General features: G+C 47.0%; 3 protein-coding genes across 5 annotated transcripts in view; 2 read left to right on the top strand and 1 right to left on the bottom strand.

Moving 5' to 3' along the window:
• Nucleotides 1-4,844: 4,844 nt before the first annotated feature.
• cldn2 (claudin 2) lies at nucleotides 4,845-5,669 on the top strand (the record flags this gene model as incomplete). Its single annotated transcript, XM_083664881.1, has 1 exon — nucleotides 4,845-5,669. One exon carries the CDS (start codon nucleotides 4,845-4,847, stop codon nucleotides 5,667-5,669), a length of 825 nt encoding a protein of 274 aa, XP_083521007.1.
• Nucleotides 5,670-8,074: 2,405 nt separating this feature from the next.
• Nucleotides 8,075-13,818, bottom strand: rbm41 (RNA binding motif protein 41; the record flags this gene model as incomplete). Its single annotated transcript, XM_083665233.1, has 7 exons — nucleotides 8,075-10,800; nucleotides 11,121-11,268; nucleotides 11,437-11,972; nucleotides 12,276-12,480; nucleotides 12,685-12,886; nucleotides 13,208-13,333; nucleotides 13,811-13,818. The coding sequence occupies 7 exons, from the start codon at nucleotides 13,816-13,818 to the stop codon at nucleotides 10,610-10,612; spliced, it is 1,416 nt and encodes a 471-aa protein (XP_083521359.1). The 3' UTR covers nucleotides 8,075-10,609.
• Nucleotides 13,819-14,647: 829 nt separating this feature from the next.
• klf8 (Kruppel like factor 8) overlaps nucleotides 14,648-20,217 on the top strand; it is a 26,833-nt gene continuing 21,263 nt past the window's right edge. For all 3 annotated transcript variants that reach the window (XM_083697252.1, XM_083697253.1, XM_083697251.1), the window contains exon 1: nucleotides 14,648-14,912. In XM_083697252.1, coding sequence (XP_083553378.1) covers nucleotides 14,886-14,912 — 27 coding nt within the window. In that variant the 5' untranslated portion in view covers nucleotides 14,648-14,885. The remainder of the gene's footprint in view (nucleotides 14,913-20,217) is intronic.

The raw sequence follows: 20,217 nt of genomic DNA, 5'->3' as shown, positions 1-20,217 counted from the left end.
ATCCATACAGATTATCTGGTTATTACAGTGCAGTCAGTCATATACAATTATCAGTTTAATATCATGGTCTTGTGTATCTACAAAGCGGTTCCAAAGCTACCATTGTGTAGCCTATTATTCGGCAAACACAAAGCACTACTTACATTACTACTTACATTTTGAGTTTGTCTTTGTGGACTTGCCATGTACTATATAACATTGTTATTGGTTGTCATACGTCATCTCATCATGTCCTTCAAGTTGAGGGCATGTCCTCAGAAATGTTTACACTTACATGTTATTGAACAGGCTAAGAATATCTGGAAGTATGGAAATAATAATATGATAATATGATTACTGCTTTTATTTTCTTGTTTTGTCCTATTAAGGGTGAACAGGTCAGTGGAGTGTGTGTGACTTAGCTGGCCCTGGCATGTCTGTGTTAGTGTGTGTGTGTGTGTGTGTGTGTGTGTGTGTGTGTGTGTGTGTGTGTGTGTGTGTGTGTGTGTACAGGTCGTAGTGAGAGTGTGTAGTCTAGGTCTAGGTGGTGATGTGGGAACAGAGAGTCAGGCCCTGGGAGATGCAGTGTGTTTCTCCTGAGGGAGAGACTGTCTCTAACAAGGTGCTAGGAGAGAGAAGAGGGGGAGATAGAGGGGGGGCTGGAGTGTGCCTGTGGAGGTGTGAGGGGGAGGGAGGGTGGGCTGGTGACACTCCAACACCTCCCCAAATGAGGCCAGAGGTGTAAGGTGTGGTCAGGAGGGGTGATGGTAGCAGGGTCACTCTGTGGTCCCCCCAGCAACACTGGACACCAACTCACCTTCAACTGGGGTCACAGTGGGGTTGATAATAGACGTCGATCAATACTTTATTTGGCATTAATGTTATTATGTCAATGCTAGCTGAATGCCATGATTCCATTATGTTTACGGAAGCTCACTATGGTAATGCTACTATTCTGTAGTAGATACTATTTGCCTTTTATTGACTTTGGAAGTCACTGTATAAACTTGGAGAACTAAAACAATAATTGCAGATTGTATTCACAGTTTCTAATACCATATATCCTGTCTTTGAGAGTTGACTCTCATTTTGGTCTCCCTGTCTATACACATTCTGTGCATCTACTGTACGACCTCCGGTCAATTTGGGGTCAGTGGTTCAGAGTGTGTGTGACCAGGCGTGTGTGTGTGTGTACAGGTCGTAGTGAGAGTGTGTAGTCTAGGTCTAGGTGGTGATGTGGGAACAGAGAGTCAGGCCCTGGGAGATGCAGTGTGTTTCTCCTGAGGGAGAGACTGTCTCTAACAAGGTGCTAGGAGAGAGAAGAGAGGGAGATAGAGGGGGGGCTGGAGTGTGCCTGTGGAGGTGTGAGGGGGAGGGAGGGTGGGCTGGTGACACTCCAACACCTCCCCAAATGAGGCCAGAGGTGTGAGGTGTGGTCAGGAGGGGCGATGGCAGAAAATTGAGAGCTAAACCAGGTTTTCATGTATGCTCATACCAGGTCCTGACTATGAGGGTTGATGCTCATGCACCTGCTGCGTCTACCTGGGCACAGTCATGTAATAATGAAACTAATTTCCTGATTGGCTGCACCACAAAAAAAACTAAGTAGTTTTCTCCTCAACTTACCTTCAGTCTTAGTGAACAGTTTGCCTGTGGAGGTGTGAGGGGGGGAGGGGGGGGGGGGGGGGGGGGCTGGTGACACTCCAACACCTCCCCAAATGAGGCCAGAGGTGTGAGGCGTGGTCAGGAGGGGCGATGGCAGCAGGGTCACTCTGTGGTCCCCCCAGCAACACCGGGCACCAACTCACCCTCAACAAGGGCCTGTTCCCACGGCTAAACCTAGATTACACACAATAAAAACCTTAAACAATAAACTGATCAACATCAACATCACAATTATACTGTATGTTTCCAATCTAATCATCTGTGGGTCTACTCTAGTCCTGGCTGATATAGGATAGAGCACCCTCTAGTGACTTTAGTAATGAACTGCATCTATTGACACTAAGAATTGAGGTACCCTGTAATTGAGTACCTTAGCTACATACTGGACTGATTTGGCTGGAAGAAATATGAGTGGCAGGGGAATGCCAGGCTATTCAGAGCTTTGCTTGATATCAGGAGTGTCTAAAAGTCAATTCTGCCTTTGACAAGGTGTGTGGCTATTTGAGGGTGGGTGTGGGCTTTAAGATAGGTGTACAGGACCTTTGACAATGAGACAGTGAGGCTATTTGAAGACGGGTGTGGGCTTTAGGATTTGTGTCTAGACCTTTGAGTGCGTCAGTGAGTAAAGTGTGAGCCAGAGAGTTGTTGCACCAGCTAAAGCTTGTGTGCAATAATCTGAAACTAATGCCATAGAAAAAGTATTTGCATTGCAGCACTCCTGTGGGCTTGTAACAGAGGTCAGAGGTCAAGTGTATCAGTTTTAGAGCTATACAACTATACATCGATACAAGTTAAGACACAATTAGTACTCTGATGCAAAATAGCATAAGACTATTTTTATAAGACAAGCAATGCAAACACATCCCAGCAACATCATTGCCAATACACAATGCACCGACAATGAGATCAATCAGGATCAGACACTAAAGTAATGCTCACACAGCACCATAGGCTTCAGGGGAGGCTGGTAGAGGTAGACATCGGAGGACGGGCTCATTGTAATACATGAAATGGAATGAGGAATGGTATCAAACACACGTTTGATACAATTCCTCATTCCATTACATGCATTACAATGAGCCCGTCCTCCGATGTCTACCTCTAATGTCTACCTCTACCTCTACCTCTTCTATATATTGGTAGTGGTACCGTCCAGAGTTTGTGGTGTATGTGGACCTTGCCCTCTCAGTCCGCTGAAACAGTGGCTGGATTAGATGCTAATCTCATTATGCTGTTGTCTCACAAGAAATGCAAACACATCCCAGAACCATTATTGTTTGTACACCTGATGCAGCGACAACAAGATACATCAGGATCGGACACTAACGTGGTCATGTTGTATGCTCACATAGCACCATAGGCTTCTGTATGTAGGTGGTCCAGAGATGCGGTGTATGTGGACCTTGCCCTCTCTGTCCGCTCCACTGAAACAATGGCTGGATTAGAAGCTAATCTTATTATGCTGTTGGCAACAAGTGAGGAAAGATTGAGAGAGATTAGGAGGAGAGGGTCAGGTCTGATAGAGCTGGAAAAGCTGGAAAACAGAGGAACCGGCCCTCCTCCAACACACACGCACACAAACAAACACACACACACACACACACACACACACACACACACACACACACACACACACACACACACACACACACACACTATGCATTAGCCTGTCATCGTCAAGGAATAACACTGCCCATCTTTCCACCTGAAGCAGGGATATTGCCACGGTACGTGTATGCGTGTGAGAGAGAGTATGTGTGTTTTGCCATTTTCTAGACCTAATACAAAAGCTTCTGACACAATATTGGAGCTTTTCTGTTTCTTTGTGGAATTCCCCAGATCTCTTTAATTTCAACGAGATATAGTGTGTATGTGTGTGTGTGTGTGTGTGTGTGTGTGTGTGTGTCCATGACCGCTGACTAATCTACCAGGGTGTCTTTAATGAAATTCTTCCTGACCCAGATCAACCAAATTGCCAAGTTAGAATGATCGCTTTATTCTAAGAAGCTTCTCTCTCTGATAAAGACTGTGCAGTATAGTGTCTTCGATGTACAAAGAAACAATATGCATACTGAAAACCCATCATGACAAAAAACTAAAAATCGAATCTAACTTCGAATGAATTTGAACGTGGTTTTGATATAGATTTTCATATAAACAGGATATACATCACATACGTTATCTAAGAGTGAGAACAGTGTGTGCTAATCTATAGTATATTTCAAAGAGACCTAGAATGCATGTATTGTTATACCGACATTTCAATGTAACTGAAAATCTCTATTGCTTGCAATACTACTTTGTGACCAGGAATGTAATGTTAAGTGGGATTTGTATTGGGATAGGGAGTTAACATGCTATTCCTTAATGACTCATTCATTCTCTCCTTTGCCCTCTCTTTCTTCTCCTTCCTTCCTCTGTTCTCCATAACAGTGGGCAGTGGGGGCAGTAGGAATGCTGCTCTTCCTTCCCTGCCCTAGCTTGTCTGTTCATCAGTTGGCCTTGCTTGGAATGGACCATGGACCAATAGTCTGTTTTGAGAGAGAGATGAGTGATGAGTAAATGGTTAACTCACTGTCAATGGGGATATGTGTGTGTGTGTGTGTGTGTGTGTCACTGTGTGTACAGTACATGGAGGGGTGAAGGACCCAGTATGATAGAGAGACCGTTAGGGTGACAAACACAGAGAGGGACGAGAGAAGAGTATCCTAGAGTAAGAGGGAGAAAGAGAGAGAGAGAGGGGAACGAGTCAGACAAATTAACTGATTGAAATGGTAGCATAAGGCAATAGAAAGAGAGAGAGAGAGACCGACAGATTGATCAGGATACAGTATCTCAAGCTTCTGCAAGACCAGAGAGTCTTGTTTGAGTCCGAGGACAGAGGACCGGATGATTCCACCAGGCAGCAGGGGCAGTCACTGAGGGAGCAGCGGCAGTAAGCGAGGGAGAGAATGAGTGTGTGTGAATAAGTAGGACCTAAAGGATTGGAACAGGCAGCTAGCACTTGTACACTGAACAAGAAAGCAGCAGTGTGTGTGAATGTTTATAGAGTATAGAGGGACAGGGACATTGAGAACCAGGCAGCAGCCCTAGTCCCAAACACGCGCGCACACGCACACACACACACACACAGGCCGCAGTAGCAGCTGCAGTAGCCGAGGAAGAAGTACAGTAGAAGTTACAGCATCAGTCTCTCAGCCATGGCGTCGGCTGCTCTGGAGCTGATGGGGTTCTTCCTGGGCCTGCTGGGGATGCTGGGGACCTTGGTGGTCACCTTGCTGCCCTACTGGAGGACGTCGGCCCACGTCGGGGCCAACATCATCACGTCCGTGGCCACCATGAAGGGCCTGTGGATGGAATGTGTCTACCAGAGCACCGGAGCCTTCCAGTGCGAGACCTACAACTCTATGCTGGCGTTGCCCTCCGACCTCCAGGCCTCACGGGCGCTAATGGTCATCTCTGTAGTCTTCTCCGTCATCGCCATCGCCATGGCGTGCCTGGGCATGCAGTGCACGGTGTGTCTGGAAGGCTCGCAGGCGAAGAGCCGAGTGGCGGGGACTGGAGGGGGGCTGTTTCTCACCGCAGGGTTCCTGGCTCTCATCCCCGTGTCGTGGACAACGCACGAGGTGGTCCAGACCTTCTACCAGACAGGCATCCACAGCAGCATCAAGTTTGAGTTGGGGGAGTGTCTGTACATGGGCCTGGCTGCAGCGCTGCTCTCCATGCTGGGAGGGGGGCTGCTGTGTGTGTCCTGCTGTGAGGAGCAAGATAGCCACAGAGGGGTGAGGAGGCCTGGGGGAGGAGGGTATCCTTATCCCATCCCAGCAGCTGCTGCAGGGCCGAGGGCCAGAACCAGCTCACAGACCTACCGTAACCCCACCCTGCAGATGGGGGTCAACACAACCACTAAAGGGGTGATGTTAGCCCATAGCCACACGAGCACCAGTACCCAGTCCAGCACCCCCGCCCAGGGGACCAAGAAATCACCCCGCCACGCGGGCTACGATGTCACTGGGTATGTCTGAGAATGTTGGCCCTCAAACATGACTCGTCATGAGTGTGTTCGCCATTGTGTCTCATGTGTGTACTGATTGTGTTCAGGCAACTTTTAGTGCCAAACTATCTGGAGACGTTGGTGTTTTCACCATGAGACAGTGTAGCTCCAAGCTACAATGGACATCAGAGAGAGAATAATGTGCATGGAAGGGTAGTTTTTACTGAATGACCGTGCAAAGTGACTGACTGAACTGAAAATAAAAGGCTCCTCTTGAGCTAAAGCCTCGACTTTGATGAAATGGCACTTTTGGAAATCAAATGAATTGTAACATCTCTCTCTACGCCGTTTTCCAGCAGTGTCCTCTACATGGACAATTACTGTAAGAGCTCTTGAGTACACACACACACACACACACACACACACACACACACACACACACACACACACACACACACACACACACACACACACACACACACACACACACACACACACAGCTAATGCTTCCTAGTGACCTCTCTGTGCCACCAAGATCCCTCCCATCAGGCCTACTGGGTCAGAGAGCCAAATGGGTCAGGCTTGGTCAGATACAATGACACAGCGTTCTATTTTTCTCTCATACTCACTGACCTCGTATTGAGTTAATTATTGTACGATCCATGCTGACATGCTTTCCTTCTGTGATGTTTAGTTTGATTGGCGAGTTGTTTTTTCTATATTGCAGAATGTGGATTTTTTATGTTCAGTGTAATCAACACTAACACTACTGTTAAGCATCACGTTTTCTTTTTCTTTTACAGAGTTATTTTGATCAGTTTAAAAATGATTCAAATGTATAATAATATGAATAATCATTTATATTTGTAAAAGTACATTACCTGAAATGCATCAACTAAATAAAGATTGTAGGAAAATATCCACTTGTTTGTCTCATTGACAGACCACTAGAATGGAGGCCAGTAACGTCTGAAGATCTCACTGTCATTTACTATGTATCTGTTATAGATAGAGGTTTATCTCCCATTCCAAAACAGGGATGATAGCAGCCATGAACAGAATGACAAACAAGAAAGAGGGGCACAAACAAACCTAAACAAGCAAAAAAGAGAAACTCTCCTGATCGATATGTAGTTTCAGTGTTGATGTCCACTGAGAGCAGGGTGTTTGGGGGGGGGCGGGGGGGGGGGGGGGTAGGTGAGGAGAGCTGAACTGTACAGAGATACACTGACTGGGTCATGGCCACCAGGCTGAAATACCAAACAGTAGCTCACCACTCATTGATTCTCAAACTCAGGTCAGCTTATCTGCACTACAGCAGACCCAGCCAAACAGCAGTCAGTCACACACACTCTCTCTCTCTATGTCTGAGAATCAGCCATCTACCTCTCCTCTGTGAGAAAGGTATAGTATCTAGGGGTTCTCTAATCTGGGATTTTATATGTCTTAAAGGTTGTCCTGTGGCCCCCTAAAGTAAAAAGACCAACCACATTGAGAGAAAATAGTGGTGTTCCTTTTGGTAATGCTATGCATCTACATGTAAAAAAGGCTACACAGAGCTTTAATTATACAATCATATCAAGAGGCCAGAGAGACATCACACAAGCAAATTCCACTTAATCTTTATGCACTTGCAGGCAGCAGTATTCTCCTTCGCTGTAGTTCACATACATACATTCAGTAAACAAGACCCATATCCCCTTGCATAGGTGGGAAGTACACTGAACTCGTTGAGGTTCAATGTCTCCTTAAATGACATTGAAAATGCCAGAGAGATAAGTGCAATGAATGAGCAATGTCCTCCAACTGACACACTTGTCTGGGAAAAACAAACACAAGCTAAAACGCATTCTCTCCCCAGTGCACGTGTGCCTTCCATTCAGACACTGTTCAATGGGGAACAGGTGGGTCACATGACCTCTTTGACCTTTTTTATGTTCTTTACTTCAGTATATAGAGGTAAATCCCTCAACTTTTAAAAAAATTGTTTTTTTACCAAGGCCTTGGTTTATGAAAATACTTTTAAAATACTGTACCAGACAGTCATATACTTCACTCTCTGAAGTAGCTTCGTCTGCCCCCTAGTGTCATTTACAACACATCACATAAACTAAATGTACTACAATGGTGGCTTATTATAGGTCTCTTTATACATACGTATGATCAAGGAAGCATTTCTTTGTGGAACACACTCAACATTCATTATACACTAGTTATGCTTTCAAATTGTACACATAAACATACACAGGGGTAATGCCAGGCCCATAAACAGTGAGGCATAGACAGACAGTGATGCAGTGGAGTAGTGTCATCTAGTGACCACCGGAGGAATGACACCCAAAAGGAAACCACTTTCAGAGATCTGAAACTAGAACACCAGCTCACATTCCACTGACATTTCATCTTTCACACATAAAGAACAGCATTCAGACAAAATACAAAACAAATCAATATATTTTTTATTGACCTTTACAAAAACAAACAAGTGTACAGTCAACATGTTGTCCCCCACTAATTAATGGCAGGGCCCCTCCTTGTTTACATTTACATTTACATTTTTGACATCTAGCAGATGCCTTTATCCAAAGCGACTTACAACAAATACATTTGTCTAAGTAAGTGAATCATCTATACATCAGTCATCATTAGAAAAAACAAATCTATGCTAGTCCCAGGGGCCATTGGTACTCACAATGCTAGAAGAAAGAATTACTTTTATTTTTTATTTTTATATATTATGTATTTACAGTTGAGAAACTGTACAGGGGGGTAGCGGGAATGAAGAGGTCTTTATAGGAGGGGCAGTTAAGATGTAGCCTGAAGAGATGGGTCTTCAGTCTGCGGTGGAAGATAGGTAGTGACTCTGCAATCCTGACAGCAGTGAGAAGCTCATTCCACAGTGAAAAGCCGGGGTTTGGGGGCTGACCATTGCTTGCAAGTAAGGAGGGGCTGTTCTCTTTGCCACCCGGTAGGCGAGCACCAGGTTCTTGAATCTGATGCGAGCTGCTACTGGGAGCCAGTGGGTGACATGGGAGACATGGGAGAACTTAGGGAGATTGAACACCAGACGGGCGGCAGCATTCTGGATAAGCTGCAGAGGTCTGATGGCGGAGGCAGGGAGCCCGGCCAAGAGTGAGTCAGAGGGGGGGAAAGAGAGAAAGAGTTGAGTGTCATCTGCGTAGCAGTGATAGGAGAAATCATGTGAGGAAATTACAGAGCCAAGAGATTTGGTATAGAGGGAGAACAGTAAGGGCCCTAGGATGGAGCCCTGGGGGACCCCAGTGGTGAGGGCTCGTGGAGAGGACAGCGATCCTCTCCACGTCACCTGGTAAGAGCGATCTGCCAGGTAGGATGCAAACCAGAAGAGTGCAGAGCCAGAGATGCCCAGTTCTGAGAGGTTGGATAGAAGGATCAGGTGGTTTACTGTGTCGAATGTAGCAGACAGGTCCAGAAGAATGAGAACAGAAGAGAGGGAGGAAGCTTGAGCAGAGTGGAGACAGTTGGATAGAGACAGCACGTTCAAGGGTTTTAGATAAGAAGGAGAGAAGGAATACTAGTCTGTATTTATGGACAGCAGACGGGTCAAGAGTTGGTTTCTTGAGAAGAGGCTTGACTCTGGCTGTCTTAAAGGCAGCTGGGACAGATCCTGTGGATAGAGAGAAATTGATTATGGTGGTAAGGAAAGGAAGGAGGTCTTTGGAAATGGATTGGAGAAGGGGGGAGGGGATAGGATCGAGCGGGCAGATGGTTGCCTGCTTGGATGTGACCAGTTTTCAAATATCATCAGGGGAGAGGGAGGAAAGAGCTGATAAACCAGAGACTGAGTGTAGCACAGTGGGTTTGGAGGAGTGGTAGCAGTGCGAGAGGTAGAGAGAAAGAGCTGCTAATGTCATCAACCTTCTTTTCAAAGTAGGTGACAAAGTCATCCGCAGACAGGGAGGAGGTAGGTTGAGGAGTGAGGAAAATGTGGAGAACAGTTCCTTTGGGTCAGAGGCAGAGGATTGAATTTTGGAATGGTAGTAAGAAGCTTTAACAGTTGATGCAGAGGAGATGTAGTTGAGGAGGAGAGAGAGATAAGGTTTTAGGTCATCAGGGAGGCCGGTTTTTCCCCATTTCCTCTCAGCTGCCCAGAGCCCTATTCTATAAGCTTGCAGGGTTTCAGACAGCCAAGGAGTGCATGGAGAGGAACGTGCTGGCCTTGAGGACAGTGGACAGAGAGAGTCAAAAGATGAGGAAAGAGTGGACAGGAGGGTGGAGGAGGCTGCATCAGTGGATAGAAGGGAGAAGGATTCAACAGAGGGTAGGGAGGATAAGAGGAAGAGAGAGCGGTAAGGGGGAGGGTATGCAGGTTGCAATGAGAGGATACGGTGTGGGTAGAGTCTAACTGGGAGGGGGTAGATTTGAGGGGAAGGAAGGATACAAAATGATGATCAGACCTCATGGCCTGGTTTTTGCTCTGACATGCACTGTCAACTGTGGGACCTTGTATAGACAGGTATGTGCTGTTCCAAATCATGTCCAATCAATTGAATTTACCACAGGTGGACTCCAATCAAGTCGTAGAAACATCTCAAGGACGATCAATGGAAATAGGATGCACCTGAGCTCAATTTCGAGTGGGGGTCTGAATACTTACGTAAATTTGATATCAGTTTTTTATTTTCATAAATTAGCAAACATTTCTAAAAACCTGTTTTGGCTTTGTCATTATGGGGTATTGTAGTAGTGTAGATTGATGAGGGGAAAAATGAATTTAATCAATTTTAGAATAAGGCTGTAACATAACAAAATGTGGAAAAAGTGAAGGGGTCTGAATACTTTCCTAGTACTGTCTGAAAAGTGGACATGAACCGTGTGACATACGAACGGACAGAGCGATCCATAGTCCCAATGACACAGTGACCAGACCAGGAGAGTCCAACAGCAGTCCTAGACTTCTAGTCTTTTCCTTTAACATGTTCAGTCTCCACTTCATGACCCTGCCTGGGCTGAAGTGTCTATGCCTTTGTCAGGGCAAGATGGTTCACTTTCTCTCTGTTTCTCCTGCTCCTTCCTCTGTTTTTCCTCATCCGTCCGTTCTCGGGCAAACTCGATCACCAGAGGTTTCCCTAGCAACCGGTAGCCATTAATCAGCTTCAGGGCTTTTTGGGCAGTTTGTGTGTCTAGAAGAAGATTATAAACACAATGTTATTGTAATTGTACCATGTACACATGGTACAACATGTGAATTTGTGTACTTATCAGTAATTAAAAGAGAGAGAGAGAGAGAGAGAGAGAGAGAGAGGTCAGTGTGCTGTCTAAGAAATTGAGAAAAAAAGTTTGTGTGGGGCGGGGTAAGAGAGAGAGAGAGAGTTCAGCTAGCCTCTGTCATCTTAGCTAGAGAGAGAGAGAGAATGTGTGTGTAATGTGAGCTTATGTGAGAGAGCTTGTGTCTGTGCATGTGTGTGTGTGTGTGTGAGAGAGTGCTCAGTCACTGTGTTACCTGAAAGCGTGATGAAGGCCTGTCCCTTGAGTCTGCCCGTGAGCAGACGGTAGACCACCGGCGACCCATTGTCTCTCTCAAACCTGAAGAAGAGCGCCACCAGCTGGGCCACAGACGCCTGCGCACTCAAGTTCTTCACACACAGCACCTACGGAGAGCCATAGGGGCCAATACAGATATATTAAATTAACTAACACTGTCTCTAACACATGCTGAATTCAACAAAGTATGATCAATGACATAAGAACATGCAAGTGTCTGTAACTCAAAGAGAAATTACGTCACATTTTTGTTTACTGTTTTGCTGAGACCCTACCTTTGATGGTTCCCCTGGCTGATAGTTCTGGAACCGTGGGATGTTCCGGATCCCTTCCTCTGATTCCCGATTATCCCGAATATCCTCATCTGGAATATCCTTGATCTCTCCACTCACAGTCAGCAGGCCCCCTTTCCCCGCCTTAATACCTCCACACAGACTGCCGATTGGTTGGCTTACTTTTATTTTCTTTGGAGCAGCCAACTGCCCATGACCCGGTCTGTCCTGTAGCTGTGATTGGCCTGTAGTGTCTTGACTTGACCTTGAATGGTCAGAGTCTCTGTTCCTGCCACCCAGGCGCTCAGATTGACAATCAATCTGGTCCTGTAATTGGTCAGTGCTTTTCCATGAGCTCTGTAATCGGTAAGAGTCCCTTTTTAGTTGGGGCTGAGGTAGGTATGAGTCTTCTGTGGTTTTCACCTCAGAGTCCTGTGATAAAGTTGTCTGTTTTCTCCCTTCATTCAGAACATCCCTGTAGAGCGAGTCAAGGGGGTCTGAGGAGGATGACCCCTGCTGGTCAGCCTGAGTATCTTCCTCTGTAAGGAAAATAAGACAAAAAAGTAAGTGTGAAAGTGGTAACTAAGTATACCATGTTTACATGTAGTAACTAGATAGTTACAGGGTAATTTACATAAGTTATGATACCGGAAGTCACTCTGGTATAGCAGGCTTAAGAATGTTTTTTTCTTTTCTTCCCATGCTGTACATGCAATGACATTGAACATGTCATGTGTTGACAACATGTCAGTTTTGATATTACACGTCAATAAGAAAAAAGATAGTTGATTCTATTTGTAGCTTAGCAAATAAGCACTTGCTTTCAGAGCATGTCATCCCACCTTGGTGATAGAGTGCAGTGAGGAATCCCAGGCGATCGTTGCCGTGGAACAGTGCCTGCTCTATCTCCATCTCTCTGCGTGACAGAGGTCGGCTGGCAGCGAAGCGCTGGGGCCGGGCCAGGAGTTCCTCCCTGGCCTCCATCTTGTCCCTGATCACCTGGAGGCGCTGATTCCTCACCCCGGGGGCTACACACACCCCATGGACCTGGGGAACACAACAAGGCTGGTTGTTATCATTAGCTATAATAATCTCAGATAGGCTCATAGTAGGTCAATCACTCAATGACAACAACCCAAACAGTCTTTCATTCAAATACAGGTTCCATTCAGAAGTGTTTGATAATCCACATCTTGTCTGTAGATTCTAAACATCTTGTCATAATGGTCAGCAACAACAAGCAGCATTCACCTTCTCAGTACTGTCCGGTGCGTCTCTATTCCTCCAGAGCTCTACCTCAGGGTCGGTGAGACCCAGCTCTCTCAGGCTGGCCATCTCCTTCTCCCCATCCTGAAGGGCCTGGAACTGGGACAGGCTCCTCACCCCCGCAGCCTGCTCCCCAAACGGCTTGTACAGGGCGGACGGAGCAAAGCACTTCCTCTTGGCCACGCAGCTGTAACAATAAAGGAGAAGTCTGACTCGGTCTCTGTGTAAACAATAGAAGCAGCAAATGTGTGTGGGATTCATTCTACTCTTATGTTGTGATTTGTCTTTCTATTCATATGTCTTGATTTGAAAGTGGGCAGGACTGTTAAAAGGCCAATCCTATAAAGGACCATGAAAACAGGACCAATAGGTGTAAATGTAGCTTTGTAAAGTTTAAACTATGTTGATTGTCGTTGCAACTGCAAAGCTGTAAAATAGGACGATCAGAAGAAGTGTGCAATGACTCTAAACTCTATTGCTGTGTGATAATACTATGAAGGAGTCTCACCTGTCGATGTTGACGTCTGTGTCCAGCTGCTGCAGAAGAAGGCTGTGTAGCTGCCTCTGCCCCTCTGTCTCCTGCTCCTCCAGAACTGGGCCATCCTCACACGCATGGCGGGTGACTCTGTGAGGGAATCACATGATAGGCACATTGGGTCAGGTCACTGTTTGGCCACTGATTGGCCACCTTTTAGAGAATAGTTCCTCTAAAGGTTGCTTCCATGTTCCAACTAGTTTGTGCATTGCGGGTGCAATTCATTGTTGTAATGCGTTGATCTCATGGGGATCTACAGCAAGTTTATGTGAAGCACAATTTAAGTGATAATGCACTTGTGAAAAGCGCTAGCTGTATACACATGTAATTAATTAAGACCCTCTTTGATTGAGACATGCAAACCTATTCAGGTGACCATGTGCCTTGAGTGCATAGTGCGCTAACACGATTGACAGTAACAGTATTAGCTTAGCTAAAACACCGATTCTGAATTGGACAACATTACTCGCGTCATGAGTAAATACATCGATCGTCAACCATCTACGGTTAAATTACGCCAAGAGACCAGTTATAACTCATAGTAATGTGAGACTGATTACAGATAATGTTGTTTACCGTCGCATGTTTCCGTGTTGTTCTTCCTGTGTGGAGCGCGTGTGGAATCTTGGGAAATGTAGTGAAATCGTGCCAGCTCGCGCAGTCCAAATACAGCAGACACAGAATGATTGTTTAATCAATAGAAATAGATTTATGAGAATTAGAGAAGGAGCATTTGAGGATAGAACGTGTCATTCCCACTCAGCTGTGTCCAAGGTCTAAAAAACTTGACTTGAAAACAAATGCTGCCTACTCACAGAGGTAAGAGGAAGCTCTAGGTGATTTAAAAACATTTTCATATTTTATAAAAACACTCAGATTGATATTCATGAAAAGGTACATTGGAGTTTGAGTGGACTATCCCTTTAAGAAAAGACTGGGGATGATTTCATGTGCCACACCCTTGCTACATCATGAAAGAGGGTGTGGTTGAAAAGCCATCTCACACCCACCCTCCACCCCCACGTAGTGAACATAGACCTTTATTGCTAGAATTAAATACATGCAATAATATAATAATTATAATGCGTTACATAGTATTGCAACACTGAAAGTCTCAGGTGTACACCTTTCTCATGTTGAAGCCGGTGTTCTCAATTAGCCTGAAACATCCGCTACAACTTACTTTACGTCATTAGGTTAAGTGACATGGGTGTGTTCCTTTACAGTATAGCTACATGGATAAGCATGACGGCGAAATGCATGCGAATTTACAGTGTGCGGTTTTGGGGGATAGTTTGGCGTTGCTGTTGGGTCGGGCAGCTCTGCGGCTGGCTGCATAGCCTCTGATTGACAGAGTTGAGGGGTGGGGACGCAGGGTGGGGTCACAAGCAGGGAGAGGCGGAGGAGAAACGAAGAGAGAGAGCCCAACCCTGAACACGGCAACAACACACCGATAGACTCAGGGGAAGGAAAGAGGATAGTCGACGCCGGGGATATTATCTAAAAGAATATCCGAAGAGGCAAACAAATACTTTCTCCCAATAATTGATTCGAAAGGTGGAATAAAGATTACTATTATTCAAATACACCCCGCCCGATCGACCCCCCCTCTACTCCACCCCTTCACCACTGCACCCGCTTAGCTATCGAGATGCACACGGAGACTCGTTCCAAGAAAGTAAGTCCGTCTTGACCATTGTTGACTTTGACCTGTGTAGTAAACTGTAATTGCCTGATATTTAAATTAGATGGTACTGTCAACATGTGACAATGTATTTCAACCAAATTGGACAGTGACTGACAGGGGGGAGGCATGCTACTGTTGCTTAGAGTGTTGCAAGCCAGCTGGCCAACTAAGCAACGGTACCGAGAATAATAGCACAGCTAGGTGATTGTCGCAGGACTCAGTGAGGTCGCTCGATCGCAGTCCTAGTATCGACCGTGGGCAGTTCAGTTGCCTGCCCCTCTCTCTCTCTCTCTCAAACTGTAGTTCCCTAAATGTTGCGCTGTCATAATGCGCTGATTGTGGAAACTGAAACGGGGCAAGATCTGCATTCTGCCTATCTGTGCCTGTCTCTCACTCTCGTCCGCTTTCTGTCTATGCGAGCCAGGCGTACAGGTTTTTTTAAAGTGCACTGTGATCTTCTATATGCGAGGCAGGAAGGAAACGCAGAAACTGCAACTAGCAGGACACCATCTTAGTTCCTTAAAGGGACAGAAGCGCACGCTCTCATCGGAACCCTGGGAACAAGCCAGGTGTACTGCCTCGAGCGACACTGTACATGCACCCTGCTGCATCTCCTACCCATAACAGTATGCATCCTTCTAGAGGCGCACATTTATGGGTCACATTCAGATTCAGTAGCAGTGGGTCAAAGTGCAAAAGTCAGGCACATGGGGACAGGTAAACCATCCTCCAGGCTTGTCTTAGATGTAATTTTGCATCATTCATGACATCTTATCATTACTCCCCATTGCTTACTCTGTCAACCAGGGTTTCCTTATCCAAGATGAATGATTGAATATTGAGTCCACGTTGACAGACATAATGTGTCAATGTCTCCCCTGCATTAGCCCTGTGTTACCTTGTTTTTTGTTTTTTGAGTGAGACAAAAATCAATTTCTATTATCGCTGAACATTCACCGCTATTGGACAATATGTTGCACTATGACTAGGATATGATATAATTGCAACACATGAGATTATACTGCACACTCCCTTTCTCTTATTTATGCGTGTGTGTGTGTGTGTGCGTGTGTGTGTGCGTATGCGTGTGCGCGCGCGTGTGTGTGTGTGGGGCTTGGATTAGCCGAGCTCTAGAGGTATAATCTATAAGCAGGGACTGTGACACATTCCTGTGCAGGGCAGCAGCTTCAGTTCGCCCTAATGTTGGTGAGCGTGTGGAAGGAGAGGCCCTGTCATTTGGAGGCCAGCGATGTTTGTTTGTGTGTGTGTGTATGTGTGTGTGTGTGTGTGTGTGTGTTGTTCTGCACAGGGTGTGCCAGACGTTAGCCAATGATTAACAGGAGTGGACAAACTTTGCCGAAACTGGTTCCATGCAGCAACCGTCTCCTGTGTGTGCCCAGTCCACCGGCGTCCACCTGCCAGAGGTGTTGGGCTGACATGTCAGGAGGGACAGCGACTGCCAGTGCCAAGGTGCTGCTTCACCATGGGCACTGTGCCAGTAGGTAGGAGTTTGACCGCTTGGGCAATACCTGGCTGTTTCCCCAATGGCACATTGTTGAGTTACCCATAAAGACAACAACAGTCTGACCACAGCAGAAACAGCTTGGCACCCACCTGGTTATGAGGGTGTGTGAAAGTTTTGGTAGTTAGAGAACTTGAGATGGGAGGGTGGGGTGGGGTGGGGGGAGGCGGTGGGATTGGTGATGTTATCACGGGGGGGGGGGGGGGGGGTGTAAGTAGAGGTGAGAGGTTTATTTTGGTAGGGTTGTCAGTTCTACATGAACTACAGACGGGTTTGTTTGTGTGGGGCTGGGGCAGTCAGGGGGTGGATGTGGTGGGAGAGGGCACAGGTTGGATGGTATCCCAGGGGTATTAGTTGAGGGGGGAAGGGGTTGAAGGGGGGGGGGGTTGTCAGCCGTGTCGCCACGTCTTTTTCCAGTCTGTGAGACGGTCGGTTCTGTCCTGCTTCAGGGCGGAGGGGCTATTTTTAGGCCCAGGGCTCCATTTATAAGCCTGGCCAGTCTGGGGCTGGGCACGGCTGGTTGCGGGTGGGTGCTGCCGGAGTCCAGAGACACGCCTAGAATCTTCCTCTCCCTCTCCTCTGCCCCTCCCTACACGCCCCTCCCTACACTCGCCTCCCACTCCCCAACATGGCGAGGAGAAGAGGAGAGGTGCTCATGACTCCTGAACCGAACAGAGAGCCTGACCCAGCTAGCCTGACCCAGCTAGCCTGACCCAGCTGTTTTGTCTGTCTCTGGGTCTTCTGTCGCTGTCAAGGTGTCAAGACATAGTTCACTTGTAAAGCTGCCCTCTGTTGTGTTGCTTTCAGGTAGCAACTGACTGTCAGAGAGGATGTAGAGGCTCTGTATGCGGTAGGAGGTGACAGGAGAGAGAGAGAGAGAGACACAGAGAGAGAGAGACACACAGAGAGAGAGAGAGAGAGACACAGAGAGAGAGAGACACACAGAGAGAGAGAGACACAGAGAGAGAGAGCAGGAGTCTAGGTATTGGCCTGTCAGTACACACACACACACTCATACTCTCTCTTTCTCTCTCTGGGGTTGTTGTATGGAGAGAGACTGGTTAGTGTATTCCCATGTGTGATAAGGATAAAGCGGGTAAGCCTAGCTTTTTATGGTCCACTAACGTTGAGTAATAAAACATTAAAGGGTTCTTGTCCTGCTCAGGCTCGGCCTCCGGTGCCTGGTGACTCTAGTGCCTGGTGCTCTGAGGCCTGTTAGTGTTTATTTCTGCCTGGGGTCTACTCTCCACCTCAGGATCAACACCCATCATATACTTGTTTACTGGGCATCAGTGTATATAGGCTACATATCAGCCTGATCAGGGGTAGCGTACTGCATTAGAGCCTATGTGGCAACGAAGTGGTATAAATTAAATATGTGTCAACAGTGAATCACCTGCTTGGAGCTCGTCATTTGTTCCAGCAATAAAGGTGGATCGATGCCCTTGCCTCTCCCATTCCTTCTACAATATCTGGATTGTCCTTTTTTTTTTTTTTTTTTTGTGAACTCCTGAAACGTTTTCTTTACTGAAACTCCTATTCCATTCGCAATGGGGTACAACAAGTTAGGCCTGCTGTGGCTGCGCCTTTCATGAGACCTGTGATACTAAATCATACCCAGTCCTGTCTAGTGGGGCCTGTGTCTGTCTGGCCTGTGGAATAGGTTGTTGAGAATAGACTGTTGATGTCTAGGCCTCATATGAGCTTGTCGTGCGTCAGAATAGTGGGTGCTTCAAAGAGAACGGTAGCAACACACACACACACACACACACACACACACACACACAGACAGCCCTGCAGATATTATCAGTCTGTAGAAGGTTTACTTAGTGGGAGCTGCTGGTAGAAGGATTCTGAGGAACGTAACTGGGATGTGTGTGTGTGTGTGTGTTTGGTGTCGGTGTGGGTGGGTGTGTCGCTGGTAGAAGAGATGGAGGCAGGCAGAGGGGAGCTGAGAACTGTGAGGGAGTTGGGCTGGGTTGGGGTGGGGTGGGGTGGAGGGGGCTTGCTGGCTGTGTGGTTTAGCTCTGAGCAAAGGAAGTGTTTTTTTTCTGTCAAAGATGGTGGTGATGAGGGGCTGGGTGGGGAGGGGATAGAAGGAGGAGGGAGTCGGGAGAGCAGCTCTGGGATCTGAGTGCCTATGGTAGGAGTTGTGTGTGTGTGTGTATTTGGAGGCAGTACGGGAGTTCGGGAGTTCGTTAGTGGAGGATGAATGTAAGTGTGAATAGGTGCTTGTTACTGGAATGTGTGCGTTTGTGGAGGTTGTCTGTGTGTGAGTGAATGTGTATGTGTGTGTGTTGGGTGGATGACGAGGGGGTGGGGTAGGGTGTGTGTGTGTGTGTGTGTGTGGTGGGGGGGTGTAAGGATATTGTCCATGTCTTCTCAGATTAGGTCTGATGTGACGGAGTGACCCCCTACCACGGAGTGACCCCCAACCATTGCGCCACAATCATTAACCAGGGAAAGAATCCTGTCCCCATAGCAACCCCTGCAGCTCTGCCAAACGGGCCGCAGTGAAAAGAGAGAGAGAGGAGGAGGAGGAGTGGAGTGGAGTGGAGGGGTGGGGTGGTTTGGGGTGGGGAGGGTGTGTCTGAGTGTGTGTGGGTGGGTGTGTGACTGTTTGTGTGCGTCTGTGTGTGTGTGCGCGCCTGTGCCTGTGTGTGTGTGTGTGTGTGTGTGTGTGTGTGTGTGTGTGTTACTGACTGTGTGTGGGTATTGATGCTAGGAGCTTGGTGTAAGCTGCTCAGAGCTCTGCGTCTGTTAGTAGGGCAGAGAGTGAGTGAAGGAGAGAGAGGAATTGAAAGAGAGTAGGGTTTTTGAACAGTTTGCCTGTCTTCTGTGATTGTGACTATTGCAGCACGTAGGCTATTTTCCTCCCGCACAGTAGGGCATCCCCAAAGAAACACTGCCAAGGCCCATCCATCCAGGTAGGATTCAGGAGTGAGTACGGCCTGAGTTGAAGAGCCTACCTCTGTGTCTTCGGTCTGACCCAATACCATAATGAGGGCAGCATCTCCCCCTACACCTCCCCTCCTCAGCGTCACACTGCTACACAGATGAGCTAGCTAGTCTCTAGAACAAGACGTGAACTGCTTCCTTCCTGGCTCCGACGGGGTCTGTGGTGTCAACTGCCACATACAAAGTGACTGGCAGAGTGATGAGAGAGAGAGTGAAAGCCTGCCAAGTTAAACACTGCTATTGGGGGGGAAAGCGGAGTGTCAAAGAAGATTCTTTTGAAGTTGAAAAGAGAGGTCTGCTGTACACAAGTTCTTGCAGCAGATTTTAGAAAGCGTGTGTGTGTGTGTGTTATAATGTGTTTGTGTGTGAGTTAAGGTTAGAGTGTAGGAGATGTAAGACCTTGAATTGTATGTGGGGTTGTACATTGACCACAACCAGGGTTAGAGCATATCTGTGTGTGTGTGTGTGTGTTGGTGGTTCTGTGTCTGTGGATAAGAGAGTGCAAGGCCTATTTTATGTGTCTGTGTGTGTGTGTGTGGATAAGAGGGTGTGTGGGAAGTGGTGACCAGCCTTGCGTCAGCAGGGTGTGGTGAGATAAGATCCAGCAACCTCTCTCCTGCTGTGAGCACTGTGCCAACCATAAGGGAGACACTCCCAGGCGTTCCCCTGTGTGTGTACGTGTGTGTGTACGTGTGTGTGTACGTGTGTGTGTACGTGTGTGTGTACGTGTGTGTGTACGTGTGTACAGACTCCTCCTGTTTGTGAACAAGACTCCTTAAGACAGAAAACAATAGGTAGTGTTTTGTTTTGGTATCT

The sequence above is a fragment of the Argentina silus genome, assembly GCF_951799395.1.
Source record: "Argentina silus genome assembly, chromosome: 2".
Taxonomy (NCBI): domain Eukaryota; kingdom Metazoa; phylum Chordata; class Actinopteri; order Argentiniformes; family Argentinidae; genus Argentina; species Argentina silus.
Note: the sequence above shows the minus strand (reverse complement) of the source record. Positions and strands in the feature narration are given on the sequence as shown.